Source organism: Podarcis tiliguerta (assembly GCF_965153285.1).
Source record: "Podarcis tiliguerta genome assembly, chromosome: 1".
NCBI lineage: Eukaryota > Metazoa > Chordata > Lepidosauria > Squamata > Lacertidae > Podarcis > Podarcis tiliguerta.
Window position 1 is genome coordinate 51,260,939 of NC_139534.1, and position 18,420 is coordinate 51,279,358.

General features: G+C 45.6%; 1 protein-coding gene across 2 annotated transcripts in view; it reads left to right on the top strand.

Annotated features, from left to right (window-relative positions):
• Positions 1-4,081: 4,081 nt before the first annotated feature.
• VIL1 (villin 1) overlaps positions 4,082-18,420 on the top strand; it is a 29,911-nt gene continuing 15,572 nt past the window's right edge. The window contains exons 1-5 of one of the 2 annotated variants that reach the window (XM_083442419.1): positions 4,082-4,199; positions 9,838-9,987; positions 13,936-14,041; positions 15,271-15,345; positions 17,392-17,588. In XM_083442419.1, coding sequence (XP_083298545.1) covers positions 9,854-9,987; positions 13,936-14,041; positions 15,271-15,345; positions 17,392-17,588 — 512 coding nt within the window. In that variant the 5' untranslated portion in view covers positions 4,082-4,199; positions 9,838-9,853. Of the gene's footprint in view, positions 4,200-9,837; positions 9,988-13,930; positions 14,042-15,270; positions 15,346-17,391; positions 17,589-18,420 lie in introns of those variants that run through there. The other variant, XM_083442420.1, reaches the window with a different exon arrangement.

Consider the following 18,420-nt stretch of genomic DNA (forward strand, 5'->3'; position numbering starts at 1 on the left):
CATAAGCTGTTGTTTCTTTGCTGATCATGGGCGATAAGAAGAAATGCAATACAGGTAAGGGAATTTCATTTTATTAGTGCAATAGTCCTTAAAACAGGATTATGATTTAGGGTTGTTACGGTTACTGTCTAATTTATATGTCGCTTACTTGTCAAAAGGGCTTCTGAGCAGTTTGAAAGTATAAAGCCAGTTATGAAGGTTTGTTTCCTCACACTTGAACATTCGTTGGCCAACTATTCCCTCCACATTTGAATACTGGAAGCCCTCTGAGAAACTGAGAACACACAGACAGGGTCTAAATTGGCTGTGGCAGGACGAGAAAGATCTTTGGGTCATATTTGGAAGATGTCTGAAATTCATCTTGAGTGCTCAGCAGCAAAAAATGGCAAAATTATATGTTAGGAATTTTTAGAAAAGGGGTTGAAAATGAAAAGGGCAGGATCGTCAGTATCTTTATATAAACCTGTGGTAGGACTGCATTTGCAATGTTGTGTAGAGTCACCCCATCTTTTAAAAATCTCTCACTATAACTGGAAAATATGCACAAAAGAGCAACAAGAATGAAAAAATTGCCAGACAGTGAGAAATCAAATAAAATGAATGACATACTGACGGAGAACCTGTGGCCCTCCAGGTGTTGCCAGACCCCATTTCACATCTGCATAATTGGCCAATGGTCAGGAATGATGAGAACTGAAGCCACCAACATCTGGTGGTGGAGGCAGAGCTTCCCAACTTTGGAACTGAACAAACCAAATCCAAATTGATGTGTGCAGAAAGTTCTGGAGGTAACAACTTAAAACCGTTGACAAAGTGAGTGACAAGTTATCTGATAATCTGGATCTGGAACTCATTACAGGCAGGATATTTAACCATTTTCCTGATATATTTAGAGGTGGAGAGGGACTGTAGATCAGTGGTGGAGCATATGCTTTCAATTTGACCTGGACTTTGGGGTGACCTTCAGAAGGACTCAACTGGCTGACAGAAGTAACCCAATTATGCAACAAAGAGGTAAGGGTGCTGGATGGGATTGGATTACAAAAGCAGAAAACAACCACTGACATGGGCCAGGCCATTTTGCACACATGCCCCTCCCAGAAAATGATAATAGTTTTACTCCATTACAGAAGAGGGTTCTCTGCTCCTTCTACATCTCCCATATATGTGCACAGCCTCCAAATGTCCTAGTTGGTTTCTGTGTCTCAGAAAAATAGATGAGGAATATGTGCCCCTCCATACATTTTTGGACACTCAACTCACAGCTGCCCCAACCAGCATGACCAATAGTCATGGGTGAAGGAAGCTGGAGCCTTAAGATGGATCAGGAAGAAGAGCCCTGCTGGATCAGGCCAGTGGTCCATCTAGTCCAGCATCCTGTGGACTAGTCAGATGCCTGTGGGAAGCCTGCAAGCTACACCTGAGCGCAACAGCACTCTGCCCACCTGCCATTCTCAGCAACTAGGATTCAGAGGCATAATGCCACTGACAGTGGAGGCAGAACACAGCCACTGGGGGAGCAACATTTCCCTATCCCTGACTCTATAACCAATGCCATTGCAAAAGGCAGCAAAGTTCCACCTTGACTGTGTCTAAGTGGTTTAGGGGTGCTGATATGGAAGGTCTTGTAACATTTGTTGCAGAAAGTGGGTGGGCAAGAAAAGGCATGTCCATCAGTCCTAGGTGTGTGCCCAATGAGGCAGTTGCAGCAACAGGGAGCCCCCCACACACACACACACCTTCTGCTTATGTATCTCCACCACCCAAAGCTGCAGGCAAGCAGGCGAAGACTACACCTGCATGTAACCTTTTCTGCTCCTCCCTCTTCAATCCTCTTCTGGTCCTGGGAGACAGGGGAGCAGGAGAGGTGGGGGGAGTTGTGGAAACCCTTGACTCCACACCAGTCTGACTTCTCTCTTCCTCCTCCTGCCCCTGTTCTTCACTATTCAGTCCTGCAGCAGCTTCTGCTGCTTGACTCTCATCTCCTGGCTGTTACAGGCTCCGCCAGTTCACTGATCCCTGCTTCAAAGTCTGTCTCCAACCCCCCCCCCCTTCTCCCAATGCCCACTCATCACTATCCAGCCACCAGCCCTCAGTGTCCAGACAGTCCCTGACAACCACACCAGGGAGAAAGACTGGGATAGAAATTTAACTCAAAAATAAAGTTAGTAAAAACACACACACACACACACACACACACACAGGTAAAGGTAAAGGACCCCTGACAGACAAGACTGGGGTTGTGGCGCTCATCTTGCTTTACAGGCCAAGGGAGCCGGCGTTTGTCCACAGACAGTTTTTCTGGGTCATGTGGCCAGCATAATTGAACACTGAAACCAGAGCAGTGCACGGAAACACCGTTTACCTTCCCGCTGGAGCGGTACCTATTTATCTACTTGCACTTTTGGGGTGTGCTTTTGAACTGCTAGGTTGGCAGGAGCAGGGACCAAGCAACAGAAGCTCACCCTGTCGCAGAGATTTGAACCACCAACCTTCTGATCAGCAAGCCCAAGAGGCTCAGTGGTTTAGACCACAGCACCACCCGTGTCAGCCTACTGCAAAGTTGTTGTTGTTGCTGCTTCTCTGTGAGAGAGTTTGTGCCCATTGCCCAGCACCAGGATAAGTGGGGTTGGCCTCTTTCGTCGCAGGGCTAAGTGTCATTCCACATGCAGTGGTACCTCGGGTTACATACGCTTCAGGTTACAGACTCCGCTAACCCAGAAATAATACCTCGGGTTAAGAACTATGCTTCAGGATGAGAACAGAAATCGTGCAGCAGCGGTGGAGCGGGAGGCCCCATTAGCTAAAGTGGTGCTTCAGGTTAAGAACAGTTTCAGGTTAAGAACGGACCTCCAGAACGAATTACCGTATTTTTCGCCCCATAGGGCGCACCTAGTTTTTTTTTGGGGGGGGAATAAAGGGGGAAAAATATTTCCCCGCCAGGCACGGGGTTGGGGCAGGGGAAGCCCAAGCTTCCCCCGACCCCAGCCCCCAGAACAGGCTGCTATCCGCAAGCCTAGGGAGCCCGGCGGGAAGTCGCGCCGGGCAGGCTTCGGGATGCAGGCAGCTTCCCAAGGCTTGTAGATAGGTTCCTGAAGCCTGGAGAGCAAGAGGGGTCGGTGCGCACCGACCCCTCTCCCTCTCCAGGCTTCAGCGAAAGCCTGCATTCACCCCATAGGACGCACACACATTTCCCCTTCATTTTTGGAGGGGGGGAAAGTGCGTCTTATAGGGCAAAAAATATGGTAAGTATGTAACCAGAGGTACCACTGTACAGCTTAGTGGGGAGAATTTCACCTGTTGCACATTCCTTTCTCATGATGATGAGAGAAGTCATGCATGGTTTCCCTTGCTAAGTAACTCTCTAATTTACAGAAGCTGCCTGAGGGTCTGGATGCAACAATCCTACAAGCTTGAGTGTCCCTCTCTGCACCTGTCTGGGAGTCTGGGTGCAATGGTTTAATCCACCATCCCTCTGAAGAGTCCATGCTCAGAATACGGAACCAGGAATCAACTTCAGCCGCATTCTGGACCAAGCCATTTTGCTTGCCCCTGCCCCTAATCAAGGGCCATAGTACCCAAGGCCAGTACAGAAGTTACTTTTGCACCTAAAGTGAAAATAAAAAAATCTGTAGCCCTTTTATGACACCACAGACCAGCTGCCTAAAGCAGATGCCTCCCTCTGCCTAATGATAGGGCCGGTCAAGTGAAGAGGGATGGTTCAGCCTTGAAGTTTTGTCCCTGCACATTCAGTTCATCTTTTCTATTGTGCTTTGGATCTAACCCATTAGTTCCACCCAGAGGCTGCAGAAAGGCCAATTTTCTTCATCTTGTTTGTTTGTTCCTCAGTCTCTGTCTGGCTCTGTTCCTCCTAGTTAGGCTTGACTTGGCCTTTGTTTTCTCTGTTCTCTCCCCCCCCCCCCCCACTGCATGAGCTTCTGTCTTCCCCACACCGCCTTTTAAATAGTGTTTGCTGGAATTCAGCTCACTGGGGGCCACGAAGGGGGGTGTTAACTGGCTGTCTACTGGAGCAGGAATAATCCATGCCTAGGCTGCTGGCTTTGCCACCCTCCCTCACCCAGACCGTTCTGCTTCTCCCACACAGACTAGGGCATAGCAACAACAACCAGCAACAAACTACAGAACCGAATTAATAATTTGGGGGTATTAAAAACATTTGGCATCTGCTCCTGCATCAGGTAAGCTGTGAGGCTATTGTCTTTGAGCTGGAATGTCACAAGGTGGGACAGGTAGGATTGCCAACTTATCCGCTGGCCACTGTAGCTGTCTCTCTGTAAAACAGCTTAGGATCCAGATAGTCAGTGGTGATGTTTATCTCTTTGCTGTGAAAAGCTTCACCTTCTGATTTCTTCATATCAAGCTGTTGTTAACATCACAAGAGCAGGCCAGGCTGTTTTGTGTTTACTTGTGAGTTGGCAACCAATGGGTTGGTCAGATGGCAATCATTGGAAAACTAGAATTTTGCGCGAAACAATGATTTTCTGCCTTTTGAAGAGATGGTGATTGGCAGCAGCTCTCCTGGGTTTCAGACAGGGGACATTACCAGCTTTTTCTGGGGATGCTGGGAATTGAATCTGGAACTTTCTGCATGCAAAGCAGAGGCTCTATCACTAAACTACAGCCCTTCCACCACACATTGCTAGAGGCTCTTTGCTCACTATGCAATATTAAATCATATTGACAGCCGACAACTAGTACATAGATAATAAGTTTTACTTTTTATTTTCAATGTATGCCTCACTTTTTCATCCTTGAGAGGTTTAAACTGGTGTTTACTATGCAAGAAAGAAAAGAAAAGGAAAAGGAAAAGAAAGGAAGAAAGAAATGTATTCTGGTTGCCCTAATTACAGAATAGTGGCAACTCAGAAACATAATCAGCACCATTACTTATCTGAATAGACAGTTACGGGATGGGATGGTGCAGAAGCAGTTCATTCAGACAGCATTTTGAAAAGCACCCAAATAGGAACTATGATTTAACAAGCAGGAAATAGGGGTCATTGGAGGACATGCATTTTTGTTGAGATGTTGCAGGTATTTAAAAGATTCTTATGTGGGAGAAAAGCTGAGTGAGGCTAAAGTGAAGCCCATCATCACAGGAGTGGGTGACCAAACAGCGGTCCAGACAGCCAGGGGAAAGAGGAGACAGGCAGGCCTGACTGCAGAAACAACTCAAGTAGGAGCAGCTCCATTGTATGCCACATAGCATCCAACTCCTAGGGGCCATGGGGGCTTTGACCCCTGCAATAAAATATTTCAGGGGTCTGGGCCTCACAAAGGTGATGGGCATTATCATTCAAATGGTGTGTGTGCTCCATGTCATGTGATCGCTTATGCAGGGCGGGGCTTACCTAGGCCCCCACAATATGTTATTCTAGTTGGCGCCCCCGGTATGCCATATCTTCAATGTAGCCACTGAAGCATCAGCATGCCATTTGAGAGTTGTGCTCCAGCACTTTCTGCAATGGATTCAGGGAGGTGCAGCCTTCAAATTAATGGAAATGCAGCAAAGCATTTCACCCTCGGATTTCTCCATCACCCATTTTCTTAAATGAGGGGGCTTGACCCAACAGTCATTATCTGGAACACAAAGGCAGGAATATATTCCAAAGGTCTAAGAAGCATGAGCAGAATGAGGAAACTAGACGATGCATTCATTTACTATAATGCAAAAGGATTAAACTAACATAGTAATGTTTAAATGGCAAAAAATATTCCCCCCACCATTCACAATTGATCATTGTAATGTAGTGTTCTGCACTGTGAGTAACAAAGGCCAATTCATAGCTGTAGATGCGATTGCCAGGTTGTTGGCTGATAGGGTTGTCTTCAAGGATAGAGACTGCATCCCTATGGAACCAAGATACTATCTGATGTTTGATGATTCATACTCCTGAGCTATTGCATAATTGTTTTAAAAAAATACTGCTAGTAGGAGTTGTAGTAACAGTAATTGCTTAAGAAATATAGTTGGGTTAATTCGGGCCTTGAAGCAGAGGTGGGAAACCTGTGGCCCTTTGGATGGTCTTGCACTCCATTTCCCATTAGCTCCAGGCAGCAATTGAGACCTACGATATATGTTAATGCTCTCTGTTTTATCAACACTCACCTAGAGAAGATGAAAGAAGGGAGCTGGATAGCTGAGTTAGTCTGAGAGGGTGCCCTGAATAAATATCTAAACTGGCTAAACTGTCCAAGCAGCCAGAGGTACAACTGGAGAAGATTTGGTACAGAGATATATTGCCCCTAGCAGCCGGACTGAGTTGTGGGAATATTTGGCTGAGGTAGTGGCAGAGGGTAGTGGCAGCAACCGTGCCTCTTGAGTCTTCAGAAACAGTCAACACTTTTAAGACCCCAATGTGAGTATCAGTCGTCCCTCGTGTACACACTGTCCCTTTAATAAGCCAAAAATCTTAGTTCAAATTTTATCCTGTCTCTAGTGTGGGTGTCCTAAGATTACTACACATGCTCTAATTCCTTTATCCTTCCAAGGCACTGCAAAAGATGATAGTCCGCAGGCCAGGGGCAGAGTCGACATCATAAATGGTTTCTCTTCTCCATACACTGTTTGTTTTCCCTCAAGCGATAAAAGTAATAAAAGTAGGAAATTGCTTGTTAATATTTGAATAAGCTGCTGAGGATCAGCTAGGTAATGGGGAACAGACTTTCTTCCCATCTGAAACCACTGGTATTCTCCTAAATAGGACCACTCCAGCATCTTCCCCTCACCCACAAGTATCCTAGATCCTGGCCTTTCTGTCAGTAACCTTGTCAGTAACCAGATGTGGCAAACCTTCAGCCATCCAGATGTTGCTGAACTACAACTCCCATCAGCCCCAGCAAGCAGGGCCAATGGCCAAGGATGATGGGAGTTGTACTTCAGCACCATCTAGAGGGCCAAAGGTTTCAGTCATAGGATTGCCATATCTTGAAGAGCAAAAAAATCAGACAGCCCATGCCCGAGTGCCTGTGCCCAAGCCACCCCTGCCTCCCCAAAACAAAACAAAAAACAAACATTCCGGACATTCCCTTTAAAATGTAAAAATTCCCCCAGATGGGCATGTTGGCCCCCCAAAAGAGGACACGTCCAGGATTTCCCAGAAGTATGGCAAGCCTATTCAGTCACCTGTCCCATAAGATTCTTCCTCTTTGCCCTGCATGGAATCATGTTCTTACATATGATGCCTAGATGATGTTTTCGTCTGCGTTAGGCTGATGCAATAGTTCAATGAGCTGGAGTGGTGCCAGGGGTAGAATGTGGGGCTGACCATGGAGTAAGATCTGGGTTGAAATCTGCAGTTGACAAGAAGCTCAATGGAAACAAATAAGCAGCCAGTGAAGCAACTTCCAAACGGGCAGGATATGTTCCTTAGGACAGGAGCCTGTTAGCAGCATGGCTGCTTTATTTAAACTAACTGAAGTTCCTTAAAACGTATTCAAAGGCATCCCCACATATAACACATTGTGGTAATCAAGGCTGCTGGTTACCAGAGTGTGCTTTTCTGAATGTGACTCTGCTGTCCGGTGGTGCTGGTGATTTATTTTCAGGGGCTGCTTTGAAGACTGAGACTTTGTGCTCTGGGAGAGGCTGTTTGCTCCTCCCACCCTCTACCTATTAGCACTGCAGATGCAAGAATCTCATCTGCTCCGCTCTTTCCCATGCCCCTCCCCCTCATAGCAGCTTGGGAGGTGGGGAAATTTACACCAAGGAGAGAGTTACATGCCCTGTCCTGGAGCAACAGGATAACAGGCACCACACCCTTGTCCTTGATCTTCAGAACCACTCAGTGGGGTTGCCAATTAGCAAAACAGTAGCCATGGGAGAGCCTAATTGTAGATTTCCCTTTCAGGGCTGGTTTGGGCCAGAGAGGGCTGAAATTATTTTAAGTTACAATGCTGTTCTGAGCATTGCTTTTGAGAGTCCTGATCGGTTCCACCATCGATCGCTTATCGCTTGGCATTTCCTTATAAGCAAATACAGAGTCTTGGGTTGGGGTGCTGTTCGGTTTTTTTGATGGTAGGTTATTGTTGCTCTTGGGTGTTGTTGGTTTTTTTGTATCTTTATTTTAGATCTTGAGATTTATTTATGACTACTTTTGTTATGGGATGTGGGTGGCTCTGTGGGTACAACCACAGAGCCTAGGGCTTGCCTATCAGAAGGTTAGTGGTTCGAATCCCCGTGACAGGGTGAGCTCCCGTTGCTTGGTCCCTTCTCCTGCCAACCTAGCAGTTTGAAAGCACGTCAAAGTGCAAGTAGATAAATAGGTACTGCTCCAGCGGGAAGGTAAACAGCATTTCCATGCGCTGCTCTGGTTCGCCGGAAGCGGCTTAGTCATGCTGGCCACATGACCCGGAAGCTGTACGCCGGCTCCCTCAGCCAATAAAGTGAGATGAGCGCCGCAACCCCAGAGTCGTCCACGACTGGACCTAATGGTCAGGGCTCCCTTTACCATTTACTTTTGTTATGTTGTAGTTAACCTTTCTTTTCCATGTTGTAAGCTGCCTTGATCGTGGCTTGAACTGTGGGTTGAAAATTGTTAAAACTCCTTCCCTTCTAGTACATTGTCAATTAAGGAGATAGGAATGAGCGGTTGACAGCAGGAGTTGTATTGGAGAGAGATTTATTTCTGCTAGCTCAACAGCAGAGATAAGATAAATGGAGCGTTTCCCCAGAGCCATAAAAAGATCACTGCCAGAGTAAGAGAAGGCCTTTGGCCCTTCAAGGGGTCACTGACAGCTGTTAATCGCATGGTTAGAGCGTAGGATGACTGAGAGAGACTTTCGGAGCTAGGTGTGGCTGCAAAGGAAGATATTGCTTCTGCCAGGAGTAGAAGGGCACTTCCAGATGGGCTGCTATGTAATATGTACAAAGCTGGGGAGCCCATTTCATGTTTTGTGTGTGTTCCAGTTCACCAGGGTCAGGAGGAGTTAGCCGTGTCATACAATCTCCCACGCAAGGATGAATGTTCACCAAACAGGTGGTCTGGAAGTTCCCTAAGTTTTATAAGAGAACTCATCCACACAGAATATCCAATCACATGCCTTCTGATTGGAGATGAAACATGATTATGAAAATAAATTTAATTATGACTCTTCAGAATGTATATGAATTATAAATGCATCTTAATGTGCAACATTAACTGGCTGAAGGACAATTTAATTTGAAAATTTAAGATGAGCATGCCATACCCTACAGGTTTTTTTATGACTGTGTGCAAGGATCACCCTATGCTCCTCTGCAGAATGGACAGTTGGTGCTGACTGATGTTGAGGGTAAAAGATAGAATGTGTTTAGAAGAAGGGTGCAGTTCAAAAAGTCAACAGATTGCTAGCTCACTGTTAATAATACTTTCCTACTATTCCCCTACCCCCGTCCCCCACATCTAAAAGCCTGGTGCATTGATTGTGATATATTTCCACCTGCATCTTAATGTGTTGCCAAAACTTGCTGTCATTTTTAAGAATCAAAACTGCAAAGGTTTGCCCAGTTCTTTCTTCCAATGTTTCTATTTGTCGACTCTCCTTCCTTGGAGGGTTTTAGGCAGAGGTTAGGTGGCCATCTGTCGAGGATGCTTTAGTTGAGATTCCTGCATTGTAGGAGGTTGGGCTAGGGTTGCTATATTTCAAAAAGTGAAAGTGAGCTTTTTAAATGAACTTCGCTGAAATGTACTAAACCGACATGGACTGCCATGCACCTGGACATTTCAGCAATTTCCGCTCAGGTGTGCGCACATATGGGGTGTGAGATGAGGCTCGTGTGCCAATGCCCGTGTGTCAAAGGACCTTGGGCTCACTCTGCCATTCTTCCGTTCTTAGACACGATTGCCCTTATATGGCGAAGGCAGGTGGCGATGGCATTCCGTGCCGAGGGAAGGAGGGTCCAAAGGTCACCCCGCTGCTTGCTCTGTTCAGGCACAGTCCGTCTCCAAGGTGCTGTGTGCCCACCAAACAGACACCGCAGCAAAGGTAAGGAGGTGGTTCCGGGGAGATCCAGGGCCTGCTTTGGACTCCCATCTGTCCTTGCTCAAGCCCTCGGCTTCATGCCAGCATTGTCTTGCCCAGAGCAGCCTTCCCCAGGCTGGTGCCTTCTAGATCTTTGGGGGTAGCAGAATGTGCAGGCGAAAGCGGATGGCAGCTGTAGTCTAAAAGACGAGGAGAGCACCAGCTTGAAGAAGGCTATCCTAGGAGAAGATAGCAAGCAGCCTCCTTCCCCCCTCTGCTTAGTCTGGGTGGCTTTTCTTGTCAAATGATTTCAAGTTTCTGAGGGGCGAGAAGAGGTTCTGAGCCTTTATAGTGAAGCTAAGGTCCAGGACCCCAATTTCAAGGTTTCTCCTGAGGCAAAAATGATGCTTATGCCTCCTGCTTGGACTGAACTCATTTTTCTATGGACTCCACACTGCATGATGTTAGAGGTGTGAAGACCAGGGGGGGAAGTGGAAACATTTATGGGGAAATTAAATTTGGTTCTTCACATTTCTGCAGCAATTTGTGCTTTAAAAAAAATCCTCATGGAAATTATTCAGCATTTTTGTGCGAATTTCTCCTAAGAAACACATTTTTACATGCAGTTTTCACCAATGTGCACATTGTTTTTGCAACTAATTTCCCCTAACGTAATGCCTTCTTGTATCTTATTTCCACTAATATATTCATTTTATGCTCATTTCCCCCTAGCACACATGTTTGGGTAAACGTTGGAGAACAAAATTTGGGAAAGTGTGGATTTTGAAGGGTGGCGGTGTTTCCGTTCTCATATTATTTCAGAAAGTGTGGTTCTTATCAATTCAGTTTTAAATGCAAATTGAATTGATTTTCTCCCCTGTTCCTGGTAGAGAGGACCTCTCCTGGTTTTTAAACGTGTTAATAGGAACCAGGGGGCATTGTAGATCCAGAGCAAATTGCTGCAGAAATGTGAAGAACTGCATGAGAGTGCCCGGTTGTTGAGCAGCAAAATGGGAACATAATCCTAGAAAGGCAGCAATGGCTGCCTGTGAGCTACTGGGCCCAATTCAAGGCTTTGTATTAGCTCGCAAAGCTTTAAATGGATCAAGGCCCAAGTACCCACAGGAGTGCCTCTATATCAGCAGATCTAGTCTTTAAGATAGGCAAGAGAAGCTCTCACTCATGCTCCTTGCTAGGATTAATCTCTGATATGCTTTCCCTTGCCTATCTTAAAGACACATGGCAGAGCCTTCTTCGCTGTGGCACCCTGACTGTGGCACTCCCTCCCCTTAGAACTGTGGTTCTCCTCCTTGTTTAACATTTAAACATTAGTTAAAGATGCATCTGTTTACTTAAGCCTTAGCAGAATGAAGGCATGCTAATTGTGTCTGGCTGTTAACCAGAAGGTTGGTGGTTCAAGCCCACCCAGGGACTGCTATGGATTCCTGCATTGCAGGGGGTTGGACTAGATGACCCTTGGGGTCCCTTCCAATTCTACAGTTCTATGATCCTAATGCTGGTTTTGTGATTGTGCTATGGTTTTTTAAATGTTGAGGTACTTGTGTTAGTATTTCAATTATTTTGACTGGATTCTGTTGTTTTTAAACTTTTATTATATATCCCTCTCAGCTCCTTTTAATGGAACAGGGATAAAAAATGCAATCAATTAATTGATAAAAACACAAATCTGCCTTATACCTGATCAAACTATTGGCCCATCTAGTCCTGTATTTGCTGTGCCAGGATTGGAAATTTGTGGTCCTTCAGATGTTGCACCTCCCATCACCCTTGGTCATTGGCCATGCTGACTGGTGCTGATGGGAGCTGCAGCTCATCATCATCTACTGTAGAGAAAATAAGGATTCCTGGTCTTAGGCAAGTCTTTCTAAGCTCTGCTCTTTGAGACTCCAACCAGAGGCTGCCAGGCATTTGGTTCGCAAGCCATGTGTGCTGCCATTGAGCTATGGCCCCTTCCTGCAAACCTGAAATCACGTTTCATGTTCATTGCCCAATTTAACATATTCATCTTAAAACCCATTGCCTGGAAGTGAAATCCGTGGCAGTGATGTAGAGTGAAGGGATAAATGGAAATCCCTTTTCCAAGCCTTCTCAAGTTCTCAAATCCAGAGCTGTCTGCATGCATAGCACTTAAAAAAATAAAAAGGGTTTGAACCAAGATATCCCAAATTCTGATGAAAGCTGAATTATGCAAAATGTTGGGTTTTGTTTTGTTTTACATAATTTATTTTGCTTTTGCTAATCATGAAGAGGAGCAAGGAACCCACACAGAAGTCCTCTTCCGCAATGACCCTTAAAAATCTAATTCAGTCGATTTTCTAACTTCTAATCTTCATAGCATTTTTCCCAACATACTTCCAAGCATAGCTCTGCAATCTTAAGGTTTTGAAAGCTGCTTTCCCCTTAAGCAAATCTTAAGATTCTTTCAGAAGCTGACTTCTGTGACCAATGATATGTCCAATGGCTTTTCAGCATTTCTGCCTGCGTGCGTACAGGCCTGCCTATAAATTGCCTATAAGCATTCAGATTTTAGCACCAGGCAGAGAAATTACAGGTGTGCATCACCTCTATGGACTTTATGATTTACGTGCCTGAGCTAGACTGCACTGCACTCCCTAATATCCTGAGCTGGTCTGTGGAAAGCGACTGCTGCCTTTTTCACCCCTTAAAAGCCAAACTTAGCTGACTAGGGAAACACCTGGAGCTCAAGTGAAGAGGAGCTGGAGAGCTAGGCATGTATTTTGTTATGAGAGGCAGGTTTAGGTTTGAATCACAGCAAATTGTTTTCCCAGGGCACCAATTTCCATAAGATTTGCATAGGTTAATTCATGTGCATAGATTCAAATTTAGAAACCATTACTACAATTTAAATTGAAATAAAGTACATCTCACCATATTGGAGAAGACTTTGATCAGGTGACCTGTGTGTGCCTGCTCAGTCTGTCTGTTGTCCAGGTGCTCACTTTGGATGGGCAACTTCAAGGTCCAATTCTGCTGTCCCTTCTGGAGATTATTTCTCTTTAAACTGGGCTTGGACTGGCCTGTCCTCAGATGATAACTCTTTACTGTGTAAAGTAGGACACGTGGCTCCATCCTACTCACTGTGGGGATGAAGGGGGCTGGGGCTCATGCCCTCTCTACCCCAACCGTTCTCTTACATACTTTTCAGCTCAGTTCCCACCATCTCCATGTCGCTCAGACAGCTGCTTCTGGTCAGTGTTGACAATACTGAGCTAGATGGACCAAATATCTTACTCAGTAACTTCCAATGTTTCTGTTCCTACACCTACACACTTGCTCTCTCACTCTGTCTTCTGGAAATAGGAAATAAACTTAAAGGAAATCGGCTGTGACATCCTTGGCAATGTTGAAAGCATGTGTGTACATACATAATTACTCATTCAGGAGACACAGGTTTAAGGCTGATTTCCCACCAGCTGTAAAAATCTTTACCTTTCATTTGAGTGAACCCAAACAATGTTTTTGGTAATAATAATGTTGTAATAACAAGTCTTTTGGCAAGAGCTGAATTAGTTTGACTTAAGCAAAGCCCTTGGGCTTTTGACACAGACATCACAAGATCTCAGTTCATCTGCATGGTAGTTAAAATGTCTAGTTTCCTTTAAACTAGCTACCAACTGGTTAGTTCCGCTCTAAATTCTTGCGAGGAGAAATTAGATCTAGGAGTTCTCTAGCAGCTCAGGTTGAGCAAAGTCCTAAAGCACAGCAGTGTGAACCATCTTAATACTTCCCCCTTCAGCAAACTTTTAGGAATGCGATCTGAATGAATGCAAGGAGTAATAGTCTGGTTTTCTTAACATCATTAATGTGGAGGTGGGGAGTAGCGATGTGAAGTTTGGGGTCCGAGCATAGAACATTCTTCTGCAATATTTAAACGTTGGTTGGTTGTAACCTGGCTACATTGCTAATGAACTTTCCCATTCCTAAGGGCAGATCCCCCCACAAAACATTAACCATCACCATGTCAGCAGAACTTAGTGCCAAAGTGACCAGGACTCTGAACAAAACCACACCCGGACTCCAGATATGGAGAATTGAGGTGAGTGTTTGTTTAGGTATGTGGTAGTATAAAGGTGAGAAAGAGACCAGCATTTGAAGGCATGTCTGTATGTGTTTCCTCTCTTCCCATAATTCCACCTTCTCCTGGGATCTCCTGCCTTTCAAAGGAGGAAGAGAAGAAGCTGAAACAGGATTTACTCTAGAACAGGAGGGGGGGAATGTCAGGCTGGGAGGGGGCAAATGTAGCCCCCATGGATTCTCTCCCTGGCCTCAGAACTCTCCATGGGCCATACTCCTCACTGGTTCTGCTCTGCATCCTGAGTGTTTTTGCCGGGCTGGAATGTGTTCTTGAACTCGAATAATTCTGGTTCCTTGCCTGGGTGGAGGATACAAAGGGGTGTATGGATATGTGGTTCTATATGGAGCCTTCAGTCCCTGTCGTGGTGGGGAGGAAAGGCGGGGTGTGTGTCTGTGTGAATGTGTAGAAACTAGCAAAGGAAAAAACAAATTTGTTGCCCCACCTGGTTTTTGTCTCTGGCCCTGCCCACAACTGGCAACAGCTGTGGCCCTCAGGCTGCAAAAGGTTTCCTAGCCCTGCTCTAGACTCCCAGCTCAGTGGTGCAGAGTCCTTGCATTGAATCTCCTATTCTGAGGGCCAAACTAGATTGATATTAATTATATAAATGCAATTGATGTGCACGAAGTAGCAGCTATGGGAGAGGCTGGTCAGCATTAGGATCATATAAGGGGGAAGGGGGTTAATCCTTTCACTTACAGCCATGGTCCCAAACCCAAATACTCCCTGATTCAGAAGCTGCTGTAAGCACTGGGAAGCCTCCACCAGCTGAGCTGGGGCAAAAGAAGGTGTTACAGCTGGCCATCAATGGGGGGATTTCCTCCCAATGCAAATAGCAGCTTTGGATGATGGATTTTCATCAAGACCGCAACAGGGGAGGATAGGGTTAATTCCCCCCCCCCTTCCCCTCCTATTCTTTGATCCTGATAATTATTGTTTCTCTTCTTCTGTGGTTCTACCCTGAGCTATGGCCTTTCCTCAGAAGACTGAGGTGATGGGATTTGGTAAAACTAAAAAAAATTAAGGTGATGGGACTTGGTAAAAAATAAGCTATTGAAGGAAGGAAGGCAGGACAAATGTTTTAGAATGAAGATAAAGGCAGGAAGAATGCTCTTTACACAACACAAGGGTGTGTGATGATCTTTAGTACTGTATATAATTCCAGCTAATTCCACCCCCCCCTTCCCTTCCAGAATATGGAGATGGTGCCTATTCCACCGAAAACATATGGGAACTTCTACGAAGGAGATGCTTATATCATTCTCTCGGTAAGAGGAATTAAGAATGGTGGAGGCCTTTGTGTCACTAAGCTTGATGGGACAAAACAGCTGGAGAAAAGGACGAGGCTCAGCCCAAGAAAAAAGCGGGAACTTGCCTCATGTAAAGTATGGGAGGTGCACCATGGAGCATGATGAGGCCAAAGAAGGATACTTCAAGGGAAGGTTCTATGTGGCTAGGAGTAAATGGACTCCAGTCCTGTCAAACTTACGTATACAGTAGGCTACCACCCTAAAGGCCGCACTAAGTTGCTATTACTTAGATTTTAACAACAGCAGCAACAACATTAATACATAATTTTTGAAGTCAGGAGCGGTTCCCAGAGATGGGCTGTCTTCAGCATTAGGACCGCATTATGTGCCTTCAGACCAGGGCTGGCCCTACCATTGGGCAAAGTGACCATCTCAGGCAGCAGATGCTGGGGAACAGCAGCAGCAACCCCCTCTGCCCCTCACTAACCATTCTCTTCTGTAAGAGGACAGCAATGATTCCTTTCCCGGCCTCCTCTAAACTACCAGTAGTCTGCTGCCTAGGGGTGCGTTAGAGGACATAGGAAGCTGCTTTATATTGAGTCAGACCAATGGTCCATCTAGCTAAATATTGTTGATGTTGACTGGCAGTGGCTCTCCAGGGTTTCAAACAAGGGATCTTTCCCATCCCTGCTTGAAGATGGCAGGGATTGAACCTGTGACCTTTTGCAGGCAAAGCAGGTGCTTTATCCCTATGGCCATTGCCCTAACACTGTCCCATGACCAGTGTTGAAGTCATATTCAGTTGCCAGTCCAATTAGGACCTTTACCTAGAATGGGGAGGGGGTGCCTTAGGTACCAAAGGTCTTGAGCTGGCCTTGATTCACGCCACTTTGTGCATCCAAAAATGTCTGGGTTTGCTGTATTCATTTGTTCAGCATCTGTTGCAATGGCTTTGCTTACCTCTCAAATATCACCTATTAGCATAAGCAAGGCAAGTTTGGAGTTTTAAAACAATTACCCACTTTATTGATTTAATAAACAGGACCAGTTATTACCCTAGTTGGAGAGTCAAGTGGTTTAAATACCTTTTGAGAGCTGATGTCGCATGGTAGGTAAGAGAAGACATGGAGCTCTGAATGAAAACATCACCAGTTCAATTCTGCCATGATCTTATAATAAAGTGGGCTTAAGTGTCACTCCTTCTCAGCTCAGGGATAACAAGATAAAGTACACTTCATTCTCAAGTGATACATAAAATGCTAAGTATTTTTTATTTTGTTGCTGATCTATTTTAAAGTTTGCTTCATTTCAGAGCTGTTTTTATATTAGCTGCTTTAACACAGTCACTTAATTTCATGTTTTTTTAATTGCTGTTCTTGCATTTCTGTGTATTGGAAGCTGCCTTGAAAGCTGACTTTGGTCAAAAGGTAGGGTCGATATAAAACAATAAATAATACAGTATTTCACATCCTACCCTCCCATTCCCAACCCTGTTCTCATGCTCGGCCTGTTTGTGAACACCTGTATCGTCGTACTGCACGTATTCTGGATAACTGGATAATGGCATACGGTTTGGATATGAGGATAAGGCATGGATAGATGAATGAGCTGAGTGGGTAGATCAAAGCAGAACTCCTTGCAAGAACCCTGCTCCTCTGCGTGATATATGTTATAGAAGGAGGATAAACATTGCAAGGTTTCTAAGAGAACAGAACAGCTCCATCCTCAAAGATGTCTGCTTGCTTTCTGGCCTTGAAATGTCACAGCGTGACTTTTCTTAATGTTTTTGCTTTTGTTTTAGAATTAGCTACTTTCCCCATTGCTTTTACTTTCAGCACAGATCTGGGGATAGGATAGTGATACTGATCCGCCCATGCATGAGGAAACCCTTTTGTGTTTGAGAGTAGAGATCTGAGTCAATGTCCCTTTCTAGTAGGTGGACTTGGAGAGCTGAGTGTAGGTGAATCAAAATGCCTATCATTGTGGCATTGACTGAGCACGGTGGAACAGAGAAGTCTGTGCAATTTTGGTGGGCCTGCTAACCAGCTTCAATTTTCCAACTAGACGCATAAGACTGGGAACAACTTCACCTATGACGTCCACTTCTGGCTGGGCAGTTCATCATCTCAGGATGAGCAGGGCTCAGCTGCCATCTACACCACCCAGATGGATGACTACCTGGGAGGAGTAGCCGTACAGCATCGTGAGGTCCAGGGCTACGAAAGTGACGCCTTCCGGAGCTACTTCAAACAGGGGCTAATGTACGTAATGCTCCTTATTTGTGTTTAGAAACACACATCAGCCCTTCCGGTGTTTCCTATAGGTACTTGACAACTCTTGAAAAAAATAAAAAATCTGGATATCTGGGTGGGGACTAGTGGGATGGGGCCATACGGGGCAAGAGGACACGTAGGGGAAAGGTAAAGGGATCCCTGACCATTAGGTCCAGTCGTGATCGACTCTTGAGTTACAGCGCTCATCTCGCTTTATTGGCTGAGGGAGCCGGCGTACAGCTTCTGGGTCATGTGGCCAGCATGACTAAGCTGCTTCTGGTGAACCAGAGCGGAAATGCCGTATACCTTCCCACCGGAGTGGTACCTAATTATCTACTTGCACTTTGCTGTGCTTTCGAACTGCTAGGTTGGCAGGAGCAGGGACCGAGCAACGGGAGCTCACCCTGTTGCAGGGATTCGAACCGCCGACCTCCTGATCAGCAAGTCCTAGACAGGGACAGAAACAGTGCTGTCCTTACTACAAAGTAGTTGTTTCAAAGTGGCAGATTCCAGAGAGGGTTCCATTGCACTACCTTTCTTCTCTGTCTGGCCAGGTTCATAAGACATGACACTAACCATGGTTTAGCAATCCTGCCTGTTCTTCCTCTGTGGATTGTATGTGACTGTCTACTTGAAAGTGTGGGTGTGATTGCCTGCATGTGTGACCCCCATCTGCTGAGTAAATTTGCCTGCCTGCCTTCCTGAATATATGTGTGTCTCTGTGTCTCTTCCCCTCTGCTGGACATGTGAGTGCATATCCCTGCTTGCATGGTGGGTCTCTGTGTGTGTATGTGTGGTAAGTGTACTTTGACCACACTTC